Genomic DNA, 18,624 nt, shown 5'->3' on the forward strand with positions numbered 1-18,624 from the left:
TGGCATAAAGGTATTCTATCGTAGTAACAACAGTGGCATAAAGGTACTCTATCGTAGTAACAACAATGGCCTAAAGGTATTCTTTCGTAGTAGCGACAGTGGCATAAAGGTATTCTATCGTAGTAACAACAGTGACATAAAGGTACTCTTTCGTAATAACCATAGTGACATGAAGATATTCTTTCGTAATAACCATAGTGACATGAAGGTATTCTTTCGTAATAACCATAGTGACATAAAGGTATTATTTCGTAATAACCATAGTGACATGAAGGTATTCTTTCGTAATAACCATAGTAACATGAAGGTATTCTTTTGTAATAATCATAGTGACATAAAAGTATTTTATCGTAATAACAATAGTGGCATAAAGGTATTCTATCGTAGTAATAACAATGGTATAAAGGTACTCTATCGTAGTAACAACAATGGCCTAAAGGTATTCTATCGTAGTAACAACAGTGGCATAAAGGTATTCTATCGTAGTAACAACAGTGACATAAAGGTATTCTTTCGTAATAACCATAGTGACATGAAGGTATTCTTTCGTAATAACCATAGTGACATGAGGATATTCTTTCGTAATAACCATAGTGACATGAAGGTATTCTTTCGTAATAACCATAATGACATGAAGGTATTCTTTCGTAATAACCATAGTGACATGAAGGTATTCTTTCGTAATAACCATAGTGACATGAAGGTATTCTTTCGTAATAACCATAGTGACATAAAGGTATTCTTTCGTAATAACCATAGTGACATAAAAGTATTTTATCGTAATAACAATAGTGGCATAAAAGTATTCTATCGTAGTAATAACAGTGGTATAAAGGTACTCTATCGTAATAACAACAATGGCCTAAAGGTATTCTTTCGTAGTAGCGACAGTGGCATAAAGGTATTCTATCGTAGTAACAACAGTGACATGAAGGTATTCTTTCGTAATAACCATAGTCACATGAAGGTATTCTTTTGTAATAACCATAGTGACATAAAAGTATTTTATCGTAATAACAATAGTGGCAAAAGGTATTTTATCGTAGTAACAACAGTGGCATAAAGGTATTCTATCGTAGTAACAACAGTGACATAAAGGTATTCTTTCGTAATAACCGTAGTGAAATGAAGATATTCTTTCGTAATAACCATAGTGACATGAAGGTATTCTATTGTAATAATAACAGTGGTATAAAAATATCCTCTAGTAGTAACCACTGTTAGCCTACACTCTACGTTTATAAACAAATAATATGTATATATATATAAAAGAAGTGTGACGTTGATCACACCATGGCAGGGAAGTCATGGTGTAACGTGAATTACATCTTACTATAACAATTAGTATGTAGTAACTGTCCATGCTGAACATAAGTAATTTTTATTTATGTGTGGATTAATTTGCTTAGTGTATGAAAGGATGAAAACAATAAATGTTTTCAATAAACATGATTTATTTTTATTTAAAGTATGTTGATAAATACATACTGTATTCATTGAATTATGTTGATAATACCAGTTGTTGCATGTTCATAATGAACACGGTCTTATGAAAACAATAGATTAAGTCTGGTGCCCTGTATTACAACTTGATAAATACAAATATATACTGCATTTTGAGTATGGTTGTATTAGCTTCTATCCCCGACATAACGACTCATAGAATGTCTCTGTTTTTTTGTTTTTCAAGTACGAACTTTTAGATCATAGCTTCATCATTTCTTAACCAATTTGAGATCTAGTTACAGTTTTAGACTCATGAAAACAAACATTTTCGATTGATGCGTTTGACCACATAAAATCTTGGAGGTTAATTTACCCTAACCCTAGCTAAATTAATTTGAACTTTAAGGTAGGCTGGTAGACATCCTCCCTAGTAATAAAACAGAATCGGGTTTTCCCTCGACCCACGCTTGGTATTGCTGGCGCACGTAAATATAACTAAGAAAAAGAAAAGGTCTAATAGTTTATTTACTTTAATGCTGCCTAAGCAAATTTCAAATTCCGCATCTATTGAAGATTCCCTCTTGCGTTTTAATTCTGAACTATAAAATTTGTTTAACAACAGATAAATTTTAGTATCCTCTCACATAATATTAATAAATGTATATTGTATTGTAAGCATGCTTTATGTTCTATTCATGGTACCAGTCCATGTTGGTTTTCAACTATTCACGTGTAATATGGTTTAATGGAGGCCTTTATTGCGTGATATGAAACTGCATGCTATCCCAGATTTAAAAAAACAACACTACGATACGTTTGTGATGTATTGTTCCACTAATCCGCTATTTAATGCATTTCTTATGTCGAACATTCCATTTAATTTATCTTTTTTGCTGTGTTGTTGTCTGTCACATATGTCCAGCGTCCATCATTGTCATGCACGCGCTGTTTACAAAAAGACTCGTCACATGCTCACGCAGACTCACATGATTAATGAGAGTTAAATTACTCCATATCTAGGATAAACTACCCGTTACAGATCGAGTTATTTTAGACATATCTTGGTAGGTTTTTACCTTTTTATCATAATTACATGAGGATCAATCACACGCATATCCTGAAATAACTTTCGTGAAGAAAGAAAACGGATGATAAAATAATTGGCTAAATTTTATGTATGGCGAAGACTGTTTCCAAGAGCAAGGACTATAGAAACAGTTATTCACCAGAAAAAGATTTGTCTTATAAATCAAAACCACACTTGTGTCCACTACGGGGAATCGAACCGCAGTTTTTAGGGTTGTAAATCTGTAGACTTGCAACTGTTCCACAGAGTGATACCAACAAACCAAAAGAAAAAGTGAGCTTTGTTTCAGCACCACGTTAAAATCAGGAGTTCCATTCCCCTCGGTAGACTTAGCAGATAGCCCGATGTGGCTTTGCTATGAGAAAAAACACACACACGCTTTTGTTTTATACTGTAGGGAAATGTTTCAGGCAAATTAAAACCCAATATGATTTAGATTAAACAAACAACACCTTTTTATTTTCGAATCGGTTATCAAAACACAGATCCCCTGCATATACAAACACTGATCCGAAACTAGCGCTAAAAGTCATGAATTACAAAGGATCCAACAACGGTTTTGGGTTATTTCAGGGAAAAGTCAAAACAGCCTTTTATATTTGGAACTATTCAGATCTGAAACTAATATTAGAATATTTAACCAAAAGCTAGAAAACGCAATATTTGACATATATAACTTCAAATAATTCGAAACTGGTACTGCGATATTACAAAGAATTTTCACATACTTAACTCCTATATGAACAAAACTAACGCTACGGCCTTCCAGTGTTATGAACTAAAACTACGGCATTCAAACAGCAAATAGCTGTGATTAGATGACGAACTGCTGATAATTTAAATAAATAAAGTTAGTTTGAAATATCTGTGATTATTCAAACAGCAAAAAGTATTATTATGCTCGCAATAGTAAAGTTACTTTGAAATAGCTGTGATTAGATGACGAACTTCTGATAATTTAAATAATTGAAATGACCTAAAATATTGACATTAAAAGCTATTATCAATCGTTAACAGCTTAGGTACCAAAGAAAAATCTAATACTCCACAAAGATGATAAATTCACCCCTCCTCTTCTGGCATACGAATTTCTCATCCGAAAAGCCTGAAATACAATGGATAGCATGAAGGAAGTTTGGAAAGCTAATTTTATGCGTGCTCAGTTAAATTTGTTGCTGGGAATATTCATGCACAGATAGTAGTCCTTAATTCTGTGTGTGTGTGTGTGTGTGTGTGTGTGTTTTCGTCCAGCAAAGCCACATCGGGCTATCTGCTGAGCCCACTGAGGGGAATCAAACCCCTGATTTTAGCGTTGTAAATCCGTAGACATACCGTTGTACTAGAATTAGGGGCCCCTAATTCTGATATGATAGACTAGAGACAAGCCAGCAGATTATTAACCCAACACCATCTCTTGAGCTACTTTAATCGAAAAAGCACTCCTAAAAAAAACAACTAAGGACAGCGATAAGTCTTCGGATTTACGACACTAACATCAGGGGTTCGATTCCCTTGGTGGACCCAGCAGATAGCCCAATGTAGGTTTGCTATAAGTGAACACACACTTTAATCGGAAAGGAAAATCTCACTTGCCACTCTTATAATGCACTCAGACCTTCAAAATACAGAGTGTGAGTTTTCGGTCACGGGTCCTCAGATTTACAGTCTAGAAAGTTAATTGATGAATTTAGTAACGATTAATTAATTTTATTAAAAGCTGTGGTATTAAGTAGTTGTTGTTAAATAATGAAACTGAAAATGCTTTCAGTATTATTAATCAATAATTTAGCTAAAATTTAGGTAGAAATATTATGTAGATGGCACTACAACTAACGAATTATGAGAAAATGAAAATGTTGCAAAACGCTTTACGTACTGGAAAATACTGGATAGAGCACTCAGTTCAATTACGTCCTCCGAGAACGTTTTGGAAGACTGAACAGTGACAGCTGGTAGAATCCCGGTTGAAATTTAAACTTGTTTTGCTGTTGTTGTTGGAAGTTTAGGCTTTAGTTTTGGTGATAACGAGCAAACTCGTTGGGCATCTGTTGACAGATAATTTGTCTCGCAAGGTGAACGATGACGAGAAGATAAAGGTTTCGTTTTTACGACGTTTCGGTTACAGGAGTCACAAAAGTTGTAGCTACGTTATAGTCTACTAACTGTGACCAAGTTTTTCATCAGTCTGTAAACAATGTAATTAGCAATTATTTTTCTTGTCTCTTCTTGTTCCTTAACTGTGTTTAACACTGGAGTTACGTAGCTAGTGTTAAATATTTGTTCCAGAGTTTTCTCGCAAAGAGAACCGACAGAAAACAACTAGTCAACATCAACCACAACTAAATCTTGGACCACTCTTATCTGGTCTCATAACAAGATTTTACCGTCACGTTTCATAACTCACCAACGGCTTTCAAATGCGAAGCGCATTTTTACAGCAATATGATGCGAAACTTTCGGATTCTCAGTTTAGGCGTGCTAACTACCGCGCAACTCCTGCCCTAAAATCACTGAGATTTACAGTTGGTTTTACGTTTAATGATTAATTACACATAATTATAGTACTGTTAACACTGCTTTAGGGTTAACACTGTTAACTGACTGGGCATGAAATTATGGTTTACCAACCCGAAAACAAAATGAAAACTCATTTTTGTAGACGCTTCATGATCATGGTGACGTCATTAATATTATACTAGAGTTTTGTGAGTAAACTATTTGTTAATTAGGCAGAAAAATTTATTCTTGGAACTTCTTCTCCATTACTGGTAGGCTTAGCATTTAGTCCACTAAACTAGATTTTTAAAGTTATTGATTTGAACTAATCATAGTCAATAAGTGCTCTCGTGAAAATTTTAAAACTTCTCATTTTCTCAAATGTTTGTTTGTTTTGAATTTCGGGCAAAGTTACAAGAAGGCTATCTGCGCTGGCCGTCCATAATTTAGCAATGCAAGACTAGAGGGAAGGCAGCTAGTCATCACCACCCACCGCCAACTCTTGGGCTACTTTTTTATCATCGAATAGTGAGATTGACCGTGACATATAAAGCCCCCAAGACTGAAAGGGCGAACTTGTTTGGTGTGATGAAAATCACTTTCTCTAATGAAGATGAATTGCATATTCATCGAAACGTCAAAACAAAACAAAGAAACGTTTTTTTTGTTTTTTTTTACATTTGACATCCACGATTCCCAGTCTGTGATAAAGAGATATTAACTGTCTCTAACTGTTTAAACAGTGTTAAAGATATAAATAAAACAAGTCAAACAACGTTACTGAACCGAGTCTCTTGCTTTGCAGTAATTTAGTATCTACTGAGATACACTAAACCTTTCTATGATTTGCCATCACTAAATAGTATTAGTGGCACAACGAAAAGTCTGCAGACTTATAACGCTAGAAACCAGGTTCCAATACCTTTGGTGGGCATAGTGCAGATAGCACATTATATAAATGTGCTTTACTACAAATAACATTAGCTTCAATTATAGTGTGGCGACATCTACCAGCACGAAAATATTAAAAAAATCCGGATTTAAAGCCATTGTAAATTCCACTTTGCTGGTATCGAAACCTGATGTTTTTTTAACGTAATAAGCCTTCACACAATACTATTGAACCTTTGTGGGTGGGTGCTCTTGAATTATAAACAATGTGTATGAGTCAATCAGTCTTAACGTGCACAAAACTTATTAAACGTATTTTTTTGCTATTAAAAAAAAAAGGCTTATTGTAAATGTGTGTTTTTCATTTAGCAAAGCCACAAAGGGCTATCTGCTCACCCCACCCAGGGGAATCGAACCCCTGATTTTAGCGTTGTAAATCCGGAGACATATCGCTGTACTAGCGGGGGGCCCTTATTGTAAAGAAAAAGACTATTTTGACCTTTTCTACCCGTCTATTCTAAATTTACACAAAGAAATGTATCTGTAATCCTTCATAGCCCCTTGTCAAACAGCAGTGCTCATGCGTTTGTTCATAGACACTTGAAGTACTGGTACCGTCACTCTGGTAATTGTTAATATATTTGCCCCACTCAACTTGGTTTTGAAAGTATTATTGAATCTGTTGTCTCATTAGATAAGTCTATCGGTTTCTCATTTCTGATTATTCCAGTCGGCTCACACTGTCTTTTATATTAGAGGTGTTTGATGGATATCACTTTCTGTGGAATAGGTTTAACCTCGCAGTCAGTGAGATGCCCCACATGGTTATCAGATTCGTTCAGAACTTTATATAACTAATCTCATACGTCAGTAGTCTACGAATATCACTTACAAGTCCCCCCCCAGTGGCACAGCGGTATGTCTGCAGACTCACACCGCTAGAAACCGCATTTCGATACCTGTGGTGGGCAGAGCACAGATAGCCCACTGTGTAGCTTTATGCTTAATTAAAAAAAATAACAATTAAAACAAAAGAATCACTTAACAGTTTTAATCATTCTAATTACACAGAATTCCATAAAAATTTATTACCTTTGTGTATTAAAATAACCACAAAAAATACAACAACAACAAATGTTTCGTATACAAAGCACTAGTTTTTTCCCCCTAGAATTTATTTAAAATTCAAAAAAGTGCTTTTTACGTGTTTATACACACTGGAAAACAAGTATTATGCTGTAGTGTTTATTCAGTATATGACTATGCACACGGAGGGCTGTATATCAAAAGTTCCAGGACATGAGACGTGGTACTGCTGAGAAGAAGTTATAAAAGTGACAGTCAATCATGTTATTCGCTTAATAGGGCCGAAAGTCGCTCTTGTACCATTGCTACTGCTAGTCCGTAGTTCAAAATTAAGATAGGACTAAATGTTAATCTCAGGAGTTTCAAATGTGACAGTAAATTAGATTTTCTTTAAATTTGTGGAGTGCGCATGGAAGGAAATTAACGTTCCCTGTTGACTGTATAGATTGATAATATTCTGATAAAAATATCGGATAATGTTAAGGAAATTACTGCTAACGTGTTAGCAAATTTAAAGTTGATATAAAATACTAAGTCTAAAACTTTTGTTTTTATAGTTTTGATAAAGTTGCAAGTTTTAAATTAGGATAGTGGACACTTTCAGCATTTATAAATATATTTTGTATACTACTTAAAGCTAAGCCTTTTTTTTCCGTTTTATATCATGACCACCTCTTTACTTTGAATATATTTTAAGATTGTGCGATTTGTTTTAATCTTGTTTATTGGATAAATTCACACATTAATTTGCTTTCAAAATCTAATTTCAATGCACGAGTTTCTTCTTACCAAATCAATGGTGAAATAAATTTTCTGGTGGGCATCAAACATTCATCATTTGTATCTCTTATACAAGTATTTTATCAAATTCAAGACAAACAAAATTGATCTGAAAACCTTAAGTACAGCTGGCTGGTGTGACAATTTCCAGTAAGCTCAAGAATGGAAACTGTTCTTGGAATTTTCATTACAAGATTAGAGATCACGTGATTCGGAGTAATAATTTTTGTCTGGGTTTGTTTTTTATTGGAATTAAACACGATAAAAAGAGGTTCTTTCTAAAACGTGAAAGGAATCGTGTAAGTTAATTACGCATCTATAATATGTACACTAAACTCGCATAAAAGATATTTGTATGAAAACTGAAACATACACTAAAGTTGGGAAACTATATCTTAAAGAATTAATAGGAAATGAAGTAGGTTGGTATTTCATGACAGGTGGCGTAGTGGTTATCATACTGCAGGCTGGAGTATAAACATTGATAAAATATAACTCTTTAACTTATCATCGCAAGTATTTGATATCATTTAGTCGACTATTCCTTTAAGATTTTGTTTCAGGTAATTTCAGAAAAGCTACACAGGGGTTGTCTACGCTAGCCATTTCTAATTTAAAACTGGTAGACTAGAGAGATGTCAACTAGCTTATTGCACCAACCGTCAACTTTTAGGTTACTGTAATCAAATAGTGGGTTTTGATCGTCACTCTTATGACGCGGAGAACGATACTGAGGCAACAGGACACACACAAACCATGGATTTTCAGGTTCACTAGACCATGTCCAGCTGTATTCGATTAGATCTAGCCATACAGGTGACGAGTCCTGCTGACTAGCTGTCCCCGCACTGTTTTTTAGCGTTTAGTTTATAACTGAAATACGTGAGAGGTAGAAACCTCTGACTTACCCATTCATACAATTTGTTTCAATAGATTGAAAATACCAAAAAATTCCTCGATGAAGAAGTAAAATCTAAACCACCTAAGTCCTTCCTCTCCTCCTCGTGACTAAGCGGTAGGTCTGCAGGCTAACAATACAAAATGTCTGGTTTCGATACCTATAGAGGGAAGAGCGCAGATAGCTGTTTGTTTAGCACCAACCAAATCATATTTTGGTTCTGTTAGGAATACTAGTGACGTTTTCGTGATTCACCCGAAGAACACCTGTGGTGTTTATCAAACATACCATCTACTTGTATATTTTACTGTATTATTATCATAATAAAATATATATTGTAACAAAATGTTGTTGAAAAAACTGGAGTCGCTTAATCATCTGTTTCAAAATACAATACACCAGCAATTAATTTAAAATTTGCGACAAAGGGTTTAAATTGAAATATTTTGTTATCACGTAACGTATAACACTTGTGTCGGTATTTCTCAGAGAGGGGACCAAATACCGCCTGGAGGAGTTACCTATTTTAAGTAGTGTGTTGTCTGTTAGTCAGCAGAGAGAGTTGACGAGTCCAGAACTAGTCACTGAGCAAGTCAGACGTGCTAATATCTCTGCCAACATGCTATTTAGAACGAAACGTTCATCCTCGCCAGTCAGGCTGTTAGTACCGCCGGTAATCGTCGACGGCCTACCGTCGAACCTCACGCCGTTTCAAGTCGCCACATTGATCGCCCGAGCCAAGCCAGGGGCAACCATTGAACCGTCCAGGACCCGAATTTTACGCCGGGGCGGAATCCTCATCCAACCAGCCACTACTGAAGACCAAATTTATCTTTGCCAACCATGGAACACCGAATTTAATGTAAGTTGTTCCCCTACTAAAAGTCTAGTCAGTCTTTACTCAATATTCCTAAGGGGCATCGACCCATCAATAGAACCAGAAGAAATCAAACAAGCCATAGAACCTCAAATCCAAGCCAATGTGTATGCTGTTCACCGAATTTTCTCTAAAAAGACTAACCTGCCAACGTACTTTATGAAGATAGTGACAACGTCGAAGTACAGTGCTGACTGTATTTTACGTGACGGCTGTTATTATCACATATTTCACTTTAGAGCCGAACACCCACATCGACGACCTTTCAACACTTGGTGAAACAAAGCATCCAGACATCAGAAACAACCAACGGACAACTACCAACAAGAAACTACAAAAATACCGCCAAGTCCAGAACTAACCAGAAGAAACACGAAGACAGATACAGATAACTCGACCCAGAAGACTTCAATTCCCTCTGCCACCAACACGCCAAGTGTCAGCAACCTAAGAAAGAAAGAGGACAGATCATGCCAGCCTTCAATCCAAGTTCCACAGAATTTAACAACCAGCCAAACTCAAACCACTACAAAGATATCCATCGACGCGACAGTTCAAACTGAAAAACAAACTACCTCCACGCAAAAAACTCAAACTAAAATCACAAGAAGAAACAAAGCATCACAGACCAGCGAAGAACAACTCACCGAAGAACAGCCAGTTGTTCCACCACCTAGACCACGTTTTTCACTTGCACCAATGGGCTTCAAGTGTGAAAACAAGTTCATGACGAAGATACCACCCGATCTACAAGACCGCAGCTAACAGTTTCCAAGTATACCACCGTCACAGTTCATCAGTTTTTTATTATTATTTTGTGTTTTTTTCTATTTTATTATTTTTATTTATTTATTTTATTTTTTTCTTTCTTCTCAGCTACTTCAGGGCACGGTCTGAGTAGATTTTTCGGCGTCCAGGCCGTGAAAGTGGGTTTTCTCGGGGTACTCCCGTTTCCCCCCACAGCAAAATCTCTGGCATCGGATATGTAGGTCCCAGCCACTTTCTGAAAAGGGCCGTTTACCCAGTCATAGGTTATCCAGCCATAGTTAACAGTAAATAGTAAATTTTAAAGGAATTCGCCAGCCGACAGTGTACTCCATTCTCGGGCCAAGGTCTGGCTCACTTCACTTATGCTGCTCTCGTCCAGTTCTCCCGTCTTTCCTCTCACTCATAAATACCCCACTCCACCTTAAAAATATTAAAGAGAAGTAAAAGAAAAAAACCCACGGACATTTTAACAATTTCTCACGTAAGGGGACGAAGAGGAACCACAACGTTCCTAAACACCCCAGTTGGAGAGAGAACTCTTCTGATTTCTCTCTCTCTAAACTAAACCCCTGCCACGTTAGTTTGCGTTTGCGTTAGTCAGCACACACTAAAATGATGTCACAGAGGACGCTTAACATTTCAATTCGTACTGTCGTGAGGTCAGTAAAACGTCCACATGCTGTGAGAAGAATTATGCACTCTACAGACTACAACACAGCATGACACATGAACTTGAAAAGCAAGAAATAAAAATCTGTTACTGTTAATTTTGGAATTATTTATTCTTGAAACAGAATACTTTTTGAAACGTTATATATACGTTAAACAGTTAAAACTCTTGCAGACTAAAGGAAGCAATTAGTAAGCAGAACCTAACGCCAACTGTTGTCAGACCAAATAACTGTATTTGCTTTGACTATCACTCTTACGACTTGTCTCTCGATGACTTTCGATAACCTCTGTAGACAAAGTCAAATAGTCCTTTGTGTAATATTGTGCTTAACCAAACTTAGATTGCACACAAGGCTTTACAGTGTGGAGTGCGATTTTAAGGAAACTGACGGCAAATCACGAACTCCCGACTTTACACTCCGATGCTAGCCAATAGATTAGGCGGCCTAGTTAAATATGTCATCGAAAACTGCCTCTATCACAAGGGCAGAAATCTTGTTTAGTTGTTATTATGCAAAAAGCTATACAATGGGCAATTTGGGCTGCACTACAGCAGGTATCGAAACTCAATTTTCAGCGCTATAAGCTCTCAGAGCTAACACTTGGCCACCAAAAGAGCTAAAATCTCTAAATTCACACGTATGATGTTAATTAACTCTTTCAGCATTGGCTCGATCCATGAGACCGACCTCGTAACAATTACGTGCTTGCTATAGGTTTCCTGCAATAACGTTTAAATTAATAAACGTTTGTTTACGACACTTAGCAGATTATCAGTAAACATTAAAATGCTTTCACATACAAAATATTACATTTTTTATTAAGTCTTGTGTTTTTAAGCAACATTTTTCTCGTGCCTTTTTTCTTTTCGTATGTTGAATTGGCAACATGTAAAGTAATTTTCATTTTAAAATTAAAAATAGTTTTATGTATCACATGCGAAACCTTTATAATGTCCAGACTGTTATCAAACATTTTTTGAGAAAAAACTTTACATTTTATCTGTTATTTTCGCTAAAGAGCCTCTGTACGAGTTCAGTTGATTTTACTGATCTCGTAATCACCATAAAAAACCCGAAAATAAATTATCGATTTTTGTTCTAGAATTACTACAAATTATAATATGGAAACTTAAATGTATAGACTAAATAGCTTAACTGTTTTAACATTATAAACTTATACATATTTATTATATTGACCTTTAAGCCGTGTAAGGCTAACAATACAGAACTTGCATTGACGAAACGCACGTGCGTGCACTCAAATTTTCATATCCAATAATATGAAACTGACCTTTAGTTTTACAAAGTTACCTGTACCTGCTGTGTTCTAGTAGACTAATATTTTGCAAAACACAGTCATAGTTCAATCATTATACTTTACATAAGTATATAGATTATTACCATTTACAAACACGTTCTTAAACTTATTTCCCTTAAAACATAGAACAACAAATAAAGAACTAAAGGAAATAATTATCTCTTCTGGTTACGAACTTTGTTCTATGTTGCTACTTGTCGTAGCTTGCTAAGCCTTAAGAAGTTTCGCACATGGAAGATGTAAAACGAAATAGTTTTTAAATATTTTATATAAACAATTGAAAAATCAAAAATTTTATTTCGAACAGGCTAAACACTCAACTTACCAGCATGAAGGTTTCTCTTAAAAGAAAGAGAAGACGCCATTATATTTCAAAATGGCTGGAAAATGCCACTAGGGGACATGCTGCGTTTTCGATGAGTTATCACGTCATACATAGAAGTAAGCCCCCCGCTGGTACAGCGGTATGTCTAAGGATTTACAACGCACACACACACACACACATATATATATAGAAGTAAATATAAGATGAGGGCCAGTATGGCTGATTCAATACATGAGAGATATCTCAGCAAATAGAAAAGACAGGAGATTATTATTTTATATTCTGTCTTGCCAATATCGGTAATTTAAGTTCCTAACTTGTACGAAACTATTACTTTTGTATTTTGACATAAAAAAATCTAATATGAACCAGTATCGCATTCAACATACTATATGAAACACAAACATCAACGTTTAGATGATGGTTTTCATTTACTTTGAAATTACAAATTAAATAATGTATAATATGAAAGCTTGAATTGTAATCAACAGTTTCATGCCAAAGTTAATGGCTTAAATTCATAATATAATAGTCCAACAAGCGCAATGACATGACCTTTGACCCATCTGGAAAGAGTTAAATGTTTATATTCAACGACAATGAAACTGTAAGCATGTGTTTTGAACTTCAAAGTTACAAATAAACAGAAAGAGACAAAACCAATCATTTTAAATTAATATAAATTAAACAACAGACGAGTTTACTCGACCTTGCTTTGTGTATAGTTCAAATTGTGTGGCCTGTATGATGTACACTGTTAATTGGTGGATCCACGTACTGCATTTTACGGAAAGCTGGTGGTTTTGTGTTACTACACTCACGACTGACCAAAACACTTTAATTAAAACACACATTTTTTAGGCATAATAACACAGGAGAGCCCAGCGCTAATTGGTGTGATTAACTAACGTCGTTTTTCTCTAAATCTTTTGTCTTGTGACACAGAGATCTTGTAACCACCTAAGTCATTAATTCCCAACGCAATCTGGTGAATACATAGTAGAGAAAAACATTGACACGACTAGAACTTCAGTAATTCTAGGGATAGCACGAGTATAGAAAACACATCACTGACTAATCAGGCTTTGGAAGATCGGACGTTTGCACGCTGATGGGACACATCGACTCGACGAGCGTAGCGAGGTCATAAATGTGAAATAAGCAACGTTTACTGTTACAAACCGAGCTCGCGTATCGTATGTACAAAATAAATGTCTTGTTGGTAGATAAATGTGGATAGCGTTAACGAAATCAGAAGGCATTTAATTGGCCTGTTGGATAAATGTAAAATTGTTCGTGTATAGAAGTTGCTGAACTATTGCGATAAACAGAATATGTAAGTTTTCCTTTGATAATTGTTGATGTTACAAATAAAACGAATTTTTACGTTAAATTACGGAGTTCCTTCTCTAGTAGCGAAGCGTTAATCGTTCTGACGAAGTAACGAAATTCCACCACGCACCTCTATTAATTATAAGAACATCAGATTACGAGTTCGAATTTCCAGTAGAAGAAGGCGACTTTTAACAGACCTTGCGTGTTTTCATTCATCAACAGTTTTGATTTCCTTTGTAGTTGTTATGTCTTAAGAAAAGGACGGTTCTAGCGAGGGGCCAGGCCCTCTGAGTGTCGTTAAGTTCTCCTCCAACTAAGGCTGTTCACTAATCTATTTTCACCTTACTTCACTTCATAGTTAAAACAAGCTGGAGTCGCGAGTGTTTAAGGATATTGTTGTAAAGTGGCTGTTTTTTCTCCCCAGTGCCTTTACAAGTACGGGTTGAGCCTCATTCGTTACTTGTGCTCAGTGGTGGACTAGCAACACTCACGTGCAGTATTGCAGGAAATCCAATTGACTCGATCGTTTGGACAAAAAACTTTCGCCCCCTGGTGACAAATGGAAGAGTTATCCTTCGAGGAAAAGAAGTGTTACATATAAAGTCCGTGCAGAAGGAAGACCAAGGGATGTATCAGTGCTTTGTATACAGTCAAGGGAACAGTCAACAGGCTACAGCCCAGCTGTTGGTTGGAGGTAGAGTGCTTGTTATTAGCTATGTATGGTGTGATTCAAACTGAAACAACAATAAAACAAAGGTCACCTTCTTTAACTCAACGTACAAGCGCAACGCATAAAAACATTTTTCAATTTAATAAAATAAACATTTTAAGAGAAAACTACATGAGTTTATTGGCAAAATGTTTGAAAACCCATAGCGTTTCAAAGAAACTTGTGTTTCTCATTGCCCAGTTTAACTGATGAAAACTTTACTGCTCTCCAGAGGTAAGAAAATAAAAGTCTTAAATTATATTTTTAAAGTCATTTGATTTTAGCCACAATGGACAAATTAAGAGGAATGTGGGGAAAACATTCACAGTTAACTTTTTAATATTGATTATACTTAATAAACAGAAATATGTAGTTGATACAGCGCCTTCCGAAAGTATTCACCCACAACCAACAATGTCACATTTGATGAAATACAAATAAAGCAAATAATTTTGTTAATAAACTTTTTCTTATTAAAAACTCTAATGATCAAACTTAACACTATCAGATGTGAAGGAGGTTGAATGTCGTTAAAACCTGCAAGGAAGATATGTAAATTGAAATTTGTTGTATAGCACAAATATTCATTCTAATAGGTCAATATTTGGTGGAAGCACCCTTGGTAGCAATTACTGCTGTGAGTCTTTTTGGACAAGTCTCTACCAGCTTTTCACAATGAGATGCTGTGATGTTTGTCCATTCTCCATGGCAAAATTGCTCTAATTTTGAAAATTTCATTGGAAATCGGTGACGGACTGCATTCTCCAAGTCTCTCCCAAATCTCTATTGGATTAAAGTCAGAACATTGATTGGGCCACTCCAGGATATTCATTTTTATTTTTTGAAACCACTTCAGTGTGCTTCGGGTTACTCTCCTATTGAAAGGTAAATTCTGGACTCAATTTTAGAATCTTGGCTGACTCAAGAATGGTTTCCTCTAGGACTCATCTGTACTTTACACCATCCAACTTTCTATCAACCCTGACAAGCTCCTCAGTTCCTACTGGTGATAAGAATCACTATAATATGATGCTGCCGCCACCATGCTTGACAGTTGGTTAGGACAATATTCATTGGGTGATGTTTTGTCTTGGGCTTGTGCCGAATGTAACGCTTTAAATGTAGACCAAAAACGTATTTTTAGTCTTGTCTGACTCCAAAACCTTCGACCAGGTGTCTGCAGTATCATTTACATGCTGCGTCTCGAACACCATACGAGATTTAAGATGATTATTTTTCAGTAATGGCTTCTTTATTGTTATTCACCCATACAGTCCAGCTGTGTGTAGGATATTGTCGATGTATGAACACTTACATCTACCTCACACACCGAAATCTGCAAATCTTTCAACGTCACTTTTGGCTTTACAGTGACATCCATAACCAGTTTCTTCCTGGCCAGCCACTTAGTTTGGAAGGGCGGCCTGATCAGGGTAGTGACTGGATGGTATGAAGAACATTCCACTTCTTAATGATGGACTTTACCGTACTAAAAGGGATAATCAACGATTTTGAAACCTTGCTGTAACCTTCTCTTGATCTGTGCTTCTCTACCAGTTTATCTCTTACTTGTTTAGAAAGCTTATTGGTCTTCATGGTTGGTTTGTTGTATCACTATGCGAGTTGTATTTGAACAGATACATTTACTCTGAAGTCAAATTAAATCAGACTATTAAAGTAATTTTGTGACTTTTCAAATTCGTGATTGCATCTGAAATGATTTAGGGTTGCCATGGCAAAGGGATTGAACACTTATACAATTGAGAATACTGTAAATTTCTTTGAAAATCTAACTTGGATAATATCAACGTTTTACTTTTAGCTTTCTCAGTTTGCAGTAGATTGTGTAGATTCTAAATATAGTTTCTTTCATTTAAAAGTTTCATAACTGCAAGTTCAGACGGCAACAAAACGTGAAAAGTTTGCAGGGGTGAATACTTTTGTAACCTGTATAACAAATTTAGTACCAGGTATGTAGATCACAGAAAGATTTTCAACGCTCACCTTACACAATATTATCAGGTCGAATTTTAGAGATCGGATCTTCAACAGTAACATGTTATTGTTAAACTCAATTATAATCCCCGCGATTGTTTATGTTTACTAAGTGTTTGAGATTTCTGGAAATTGTAAACAGATAATTACAACAAGTATATATTTATTAAGACCCTGATTATCATATGAACAAAACTCGATTATTTACAATGAGGAAAGATTTCTTACCCGAAGGTCAAGACTAAAGAAAAACTAAATTTATTTCGTCAGATGTACCTCCAGTGTTGCATCAAACATTCACACAGAGACAAGTCCATCAAGGAGCTTCGGTCTCCATGCTTTGTACAGCATCCGGTCACCCAACTCCGGAGGTGACGTGGAATGTTGATGGACAACCGCTTCCTGGTCATTTACACATCGATAATATTGCGAGAAACGATGGTATGGTCATCAGTCACCTGAACATCAGTGGTGTACGTGTCCCAGATGGAGGTGTGTATCAGTGTAAAGCAACAAACGCTGCTGGTTCAGTGTCTCACTTTAACAAACTTGACGTCTTTGGACCACCATTCGTTCGTCCAATGTCTAATGTGTCGGTAGTGGAGGGACAGCGACTGGCCATATATTGTCCAGTGTCAGGTTATCCTATTCATAGTATAACCTGGGAAAAGGGTATGTTCTTTTAATTAAAATTTAACATCTTATGTTTTAAATTCTAGAAGTGTAAAAGAACGATTATTCAGACTAAATAACAAACTTCATAAGACTTGAACTGAACAAAGCGTGGCTTGAAGGCCGTGTTTTCAGAACCAAGAAAGACGTTTATTTCTGATGCCCTTATTGGTCAGAACATCTCTCCCCGTTACTTCTGAATGCAAGTTGATAATGTTTCAAAGTTTTAACTGTTGTCATAACAATATTACTGTAATTTCCAAAAAAAACAAACAAAAGAAAAAATATTCCTTGTCTGCGTTTATACGAAATGACGGCCTCTGCTGGAAATAAGCAAAAAAGTATTTCAATTTCCCTGAATTAAAATGACAAATCATTTACATAATTAAGAATGAGACAAAACGGCACAGTTAATACATATTTCTTATTATATTATTTTTAAAGCACAACGACATTAATGTATGTGTGCATGTGTTCACGTTTTATAGGATAGCCATGTAAATTATACAATAGGTTCTTCTAATCCTTAATTGCTGCTTATTTTATATCATTATCAAAGCGTTTGAAATTTTATATAATTTCCGTTCTAATCATAACTTCTATGACAGCAACATACATCTTTCTGTTTAATGGAATACATCACGAAAGGTCTAAACGAGAGAGCTGTAAGTAAAGTCACAGCTTATAGAGGATTTTCTCTCTTAGGGGGCCTTCAGCTACCCGTCACCAGCAGACAGCAAGTATTCCCGAATGGTACCTTAGTTATTCACCAGGTGGCTAGGGATTCTGACCAGGGGAAGTACACATGCACAGCAAAGAACCTAGAGGGCGCTTCAGATCACCAATCAGTAAACGTCATTATTATCAGTAAGTGAAAAAAACTGCTTGTGTTTAAGTTTGTTAGACGTTAAGCAGAAAGGCAGACATTGAGCTATCAGTATTGTGCCCATCAATGGGATTTAACCTTAATTTTAGTTTCGTAAGACTTCAACCTTACCGTTGAGCCACTAGAGGCCTTACGCATATATTTTAACACAATCTATATGCAAAACATCCATAACCTATCTTTCATTCTTATTATAGTATTTTCGAAACACAATTTAACAAAGAAAGTTTGCTTTACTTAAGTGATTTTACTCACTGTAAGATAAACAAAAATTCTATTGTTTTCCAGTTAATACTGGTAAACGTTAGACTCGTTAATTTTAAGTATAAACAGCCAGTTTCGTTGTTGTTTTGTCGTTCAATCAGTAATCGCTACGCTGTG

At 35.8% G+C, this 18,624-nt stretch overlaps 1 protein-coding gene across 2 annotated transcripts in view; it reads left to right on the forward strand.

The window, feature by feature from the left end:
- LOC143257134 (cell adhesion molecule Dscam1-like) overlaps window positions 1-18,624 on the forward strand; it is a 101,933-nt gene that overhangs the window by 42,382 nt on the left and 40,927 nt on the right. For both annotated transcript variants that reach the window (XM_076515416.1, XM_076515414.1), the window contains exons 6-8: window positions 14,406-14,675; window positions 16,956-17,357; window positions 18,063-18,224. In XM_076515416.1, the coding sequence (XP_076371531.1) occupies window positions 14,406-14,675; window positions 16,956-17,357; window positions 18,063-18,224 (834 nt within the window). The remainder of the gene's footprint in view (window positions 1-14,405; window positions 14,676-16,955; window positions 17,358-18,062; window positions 18,225-18,624) is intronic.

This window comes from Tachypleus tridentatus, chromosome 7 (genome assembly GCF_004210375.1).
Source record: "Tachypleus tridentatus isolate NWPU-2018 chromosome 7, ASM421037v1, whole genome shotgun sequence".
Taxonomy (NCBI): domain Eukaryota; kingdom Metazoa; phylum Arthropoda; class Merostomata; order Xiphosura; family Limulidae; genus Tachypleus; species Tachypleus tridentatus.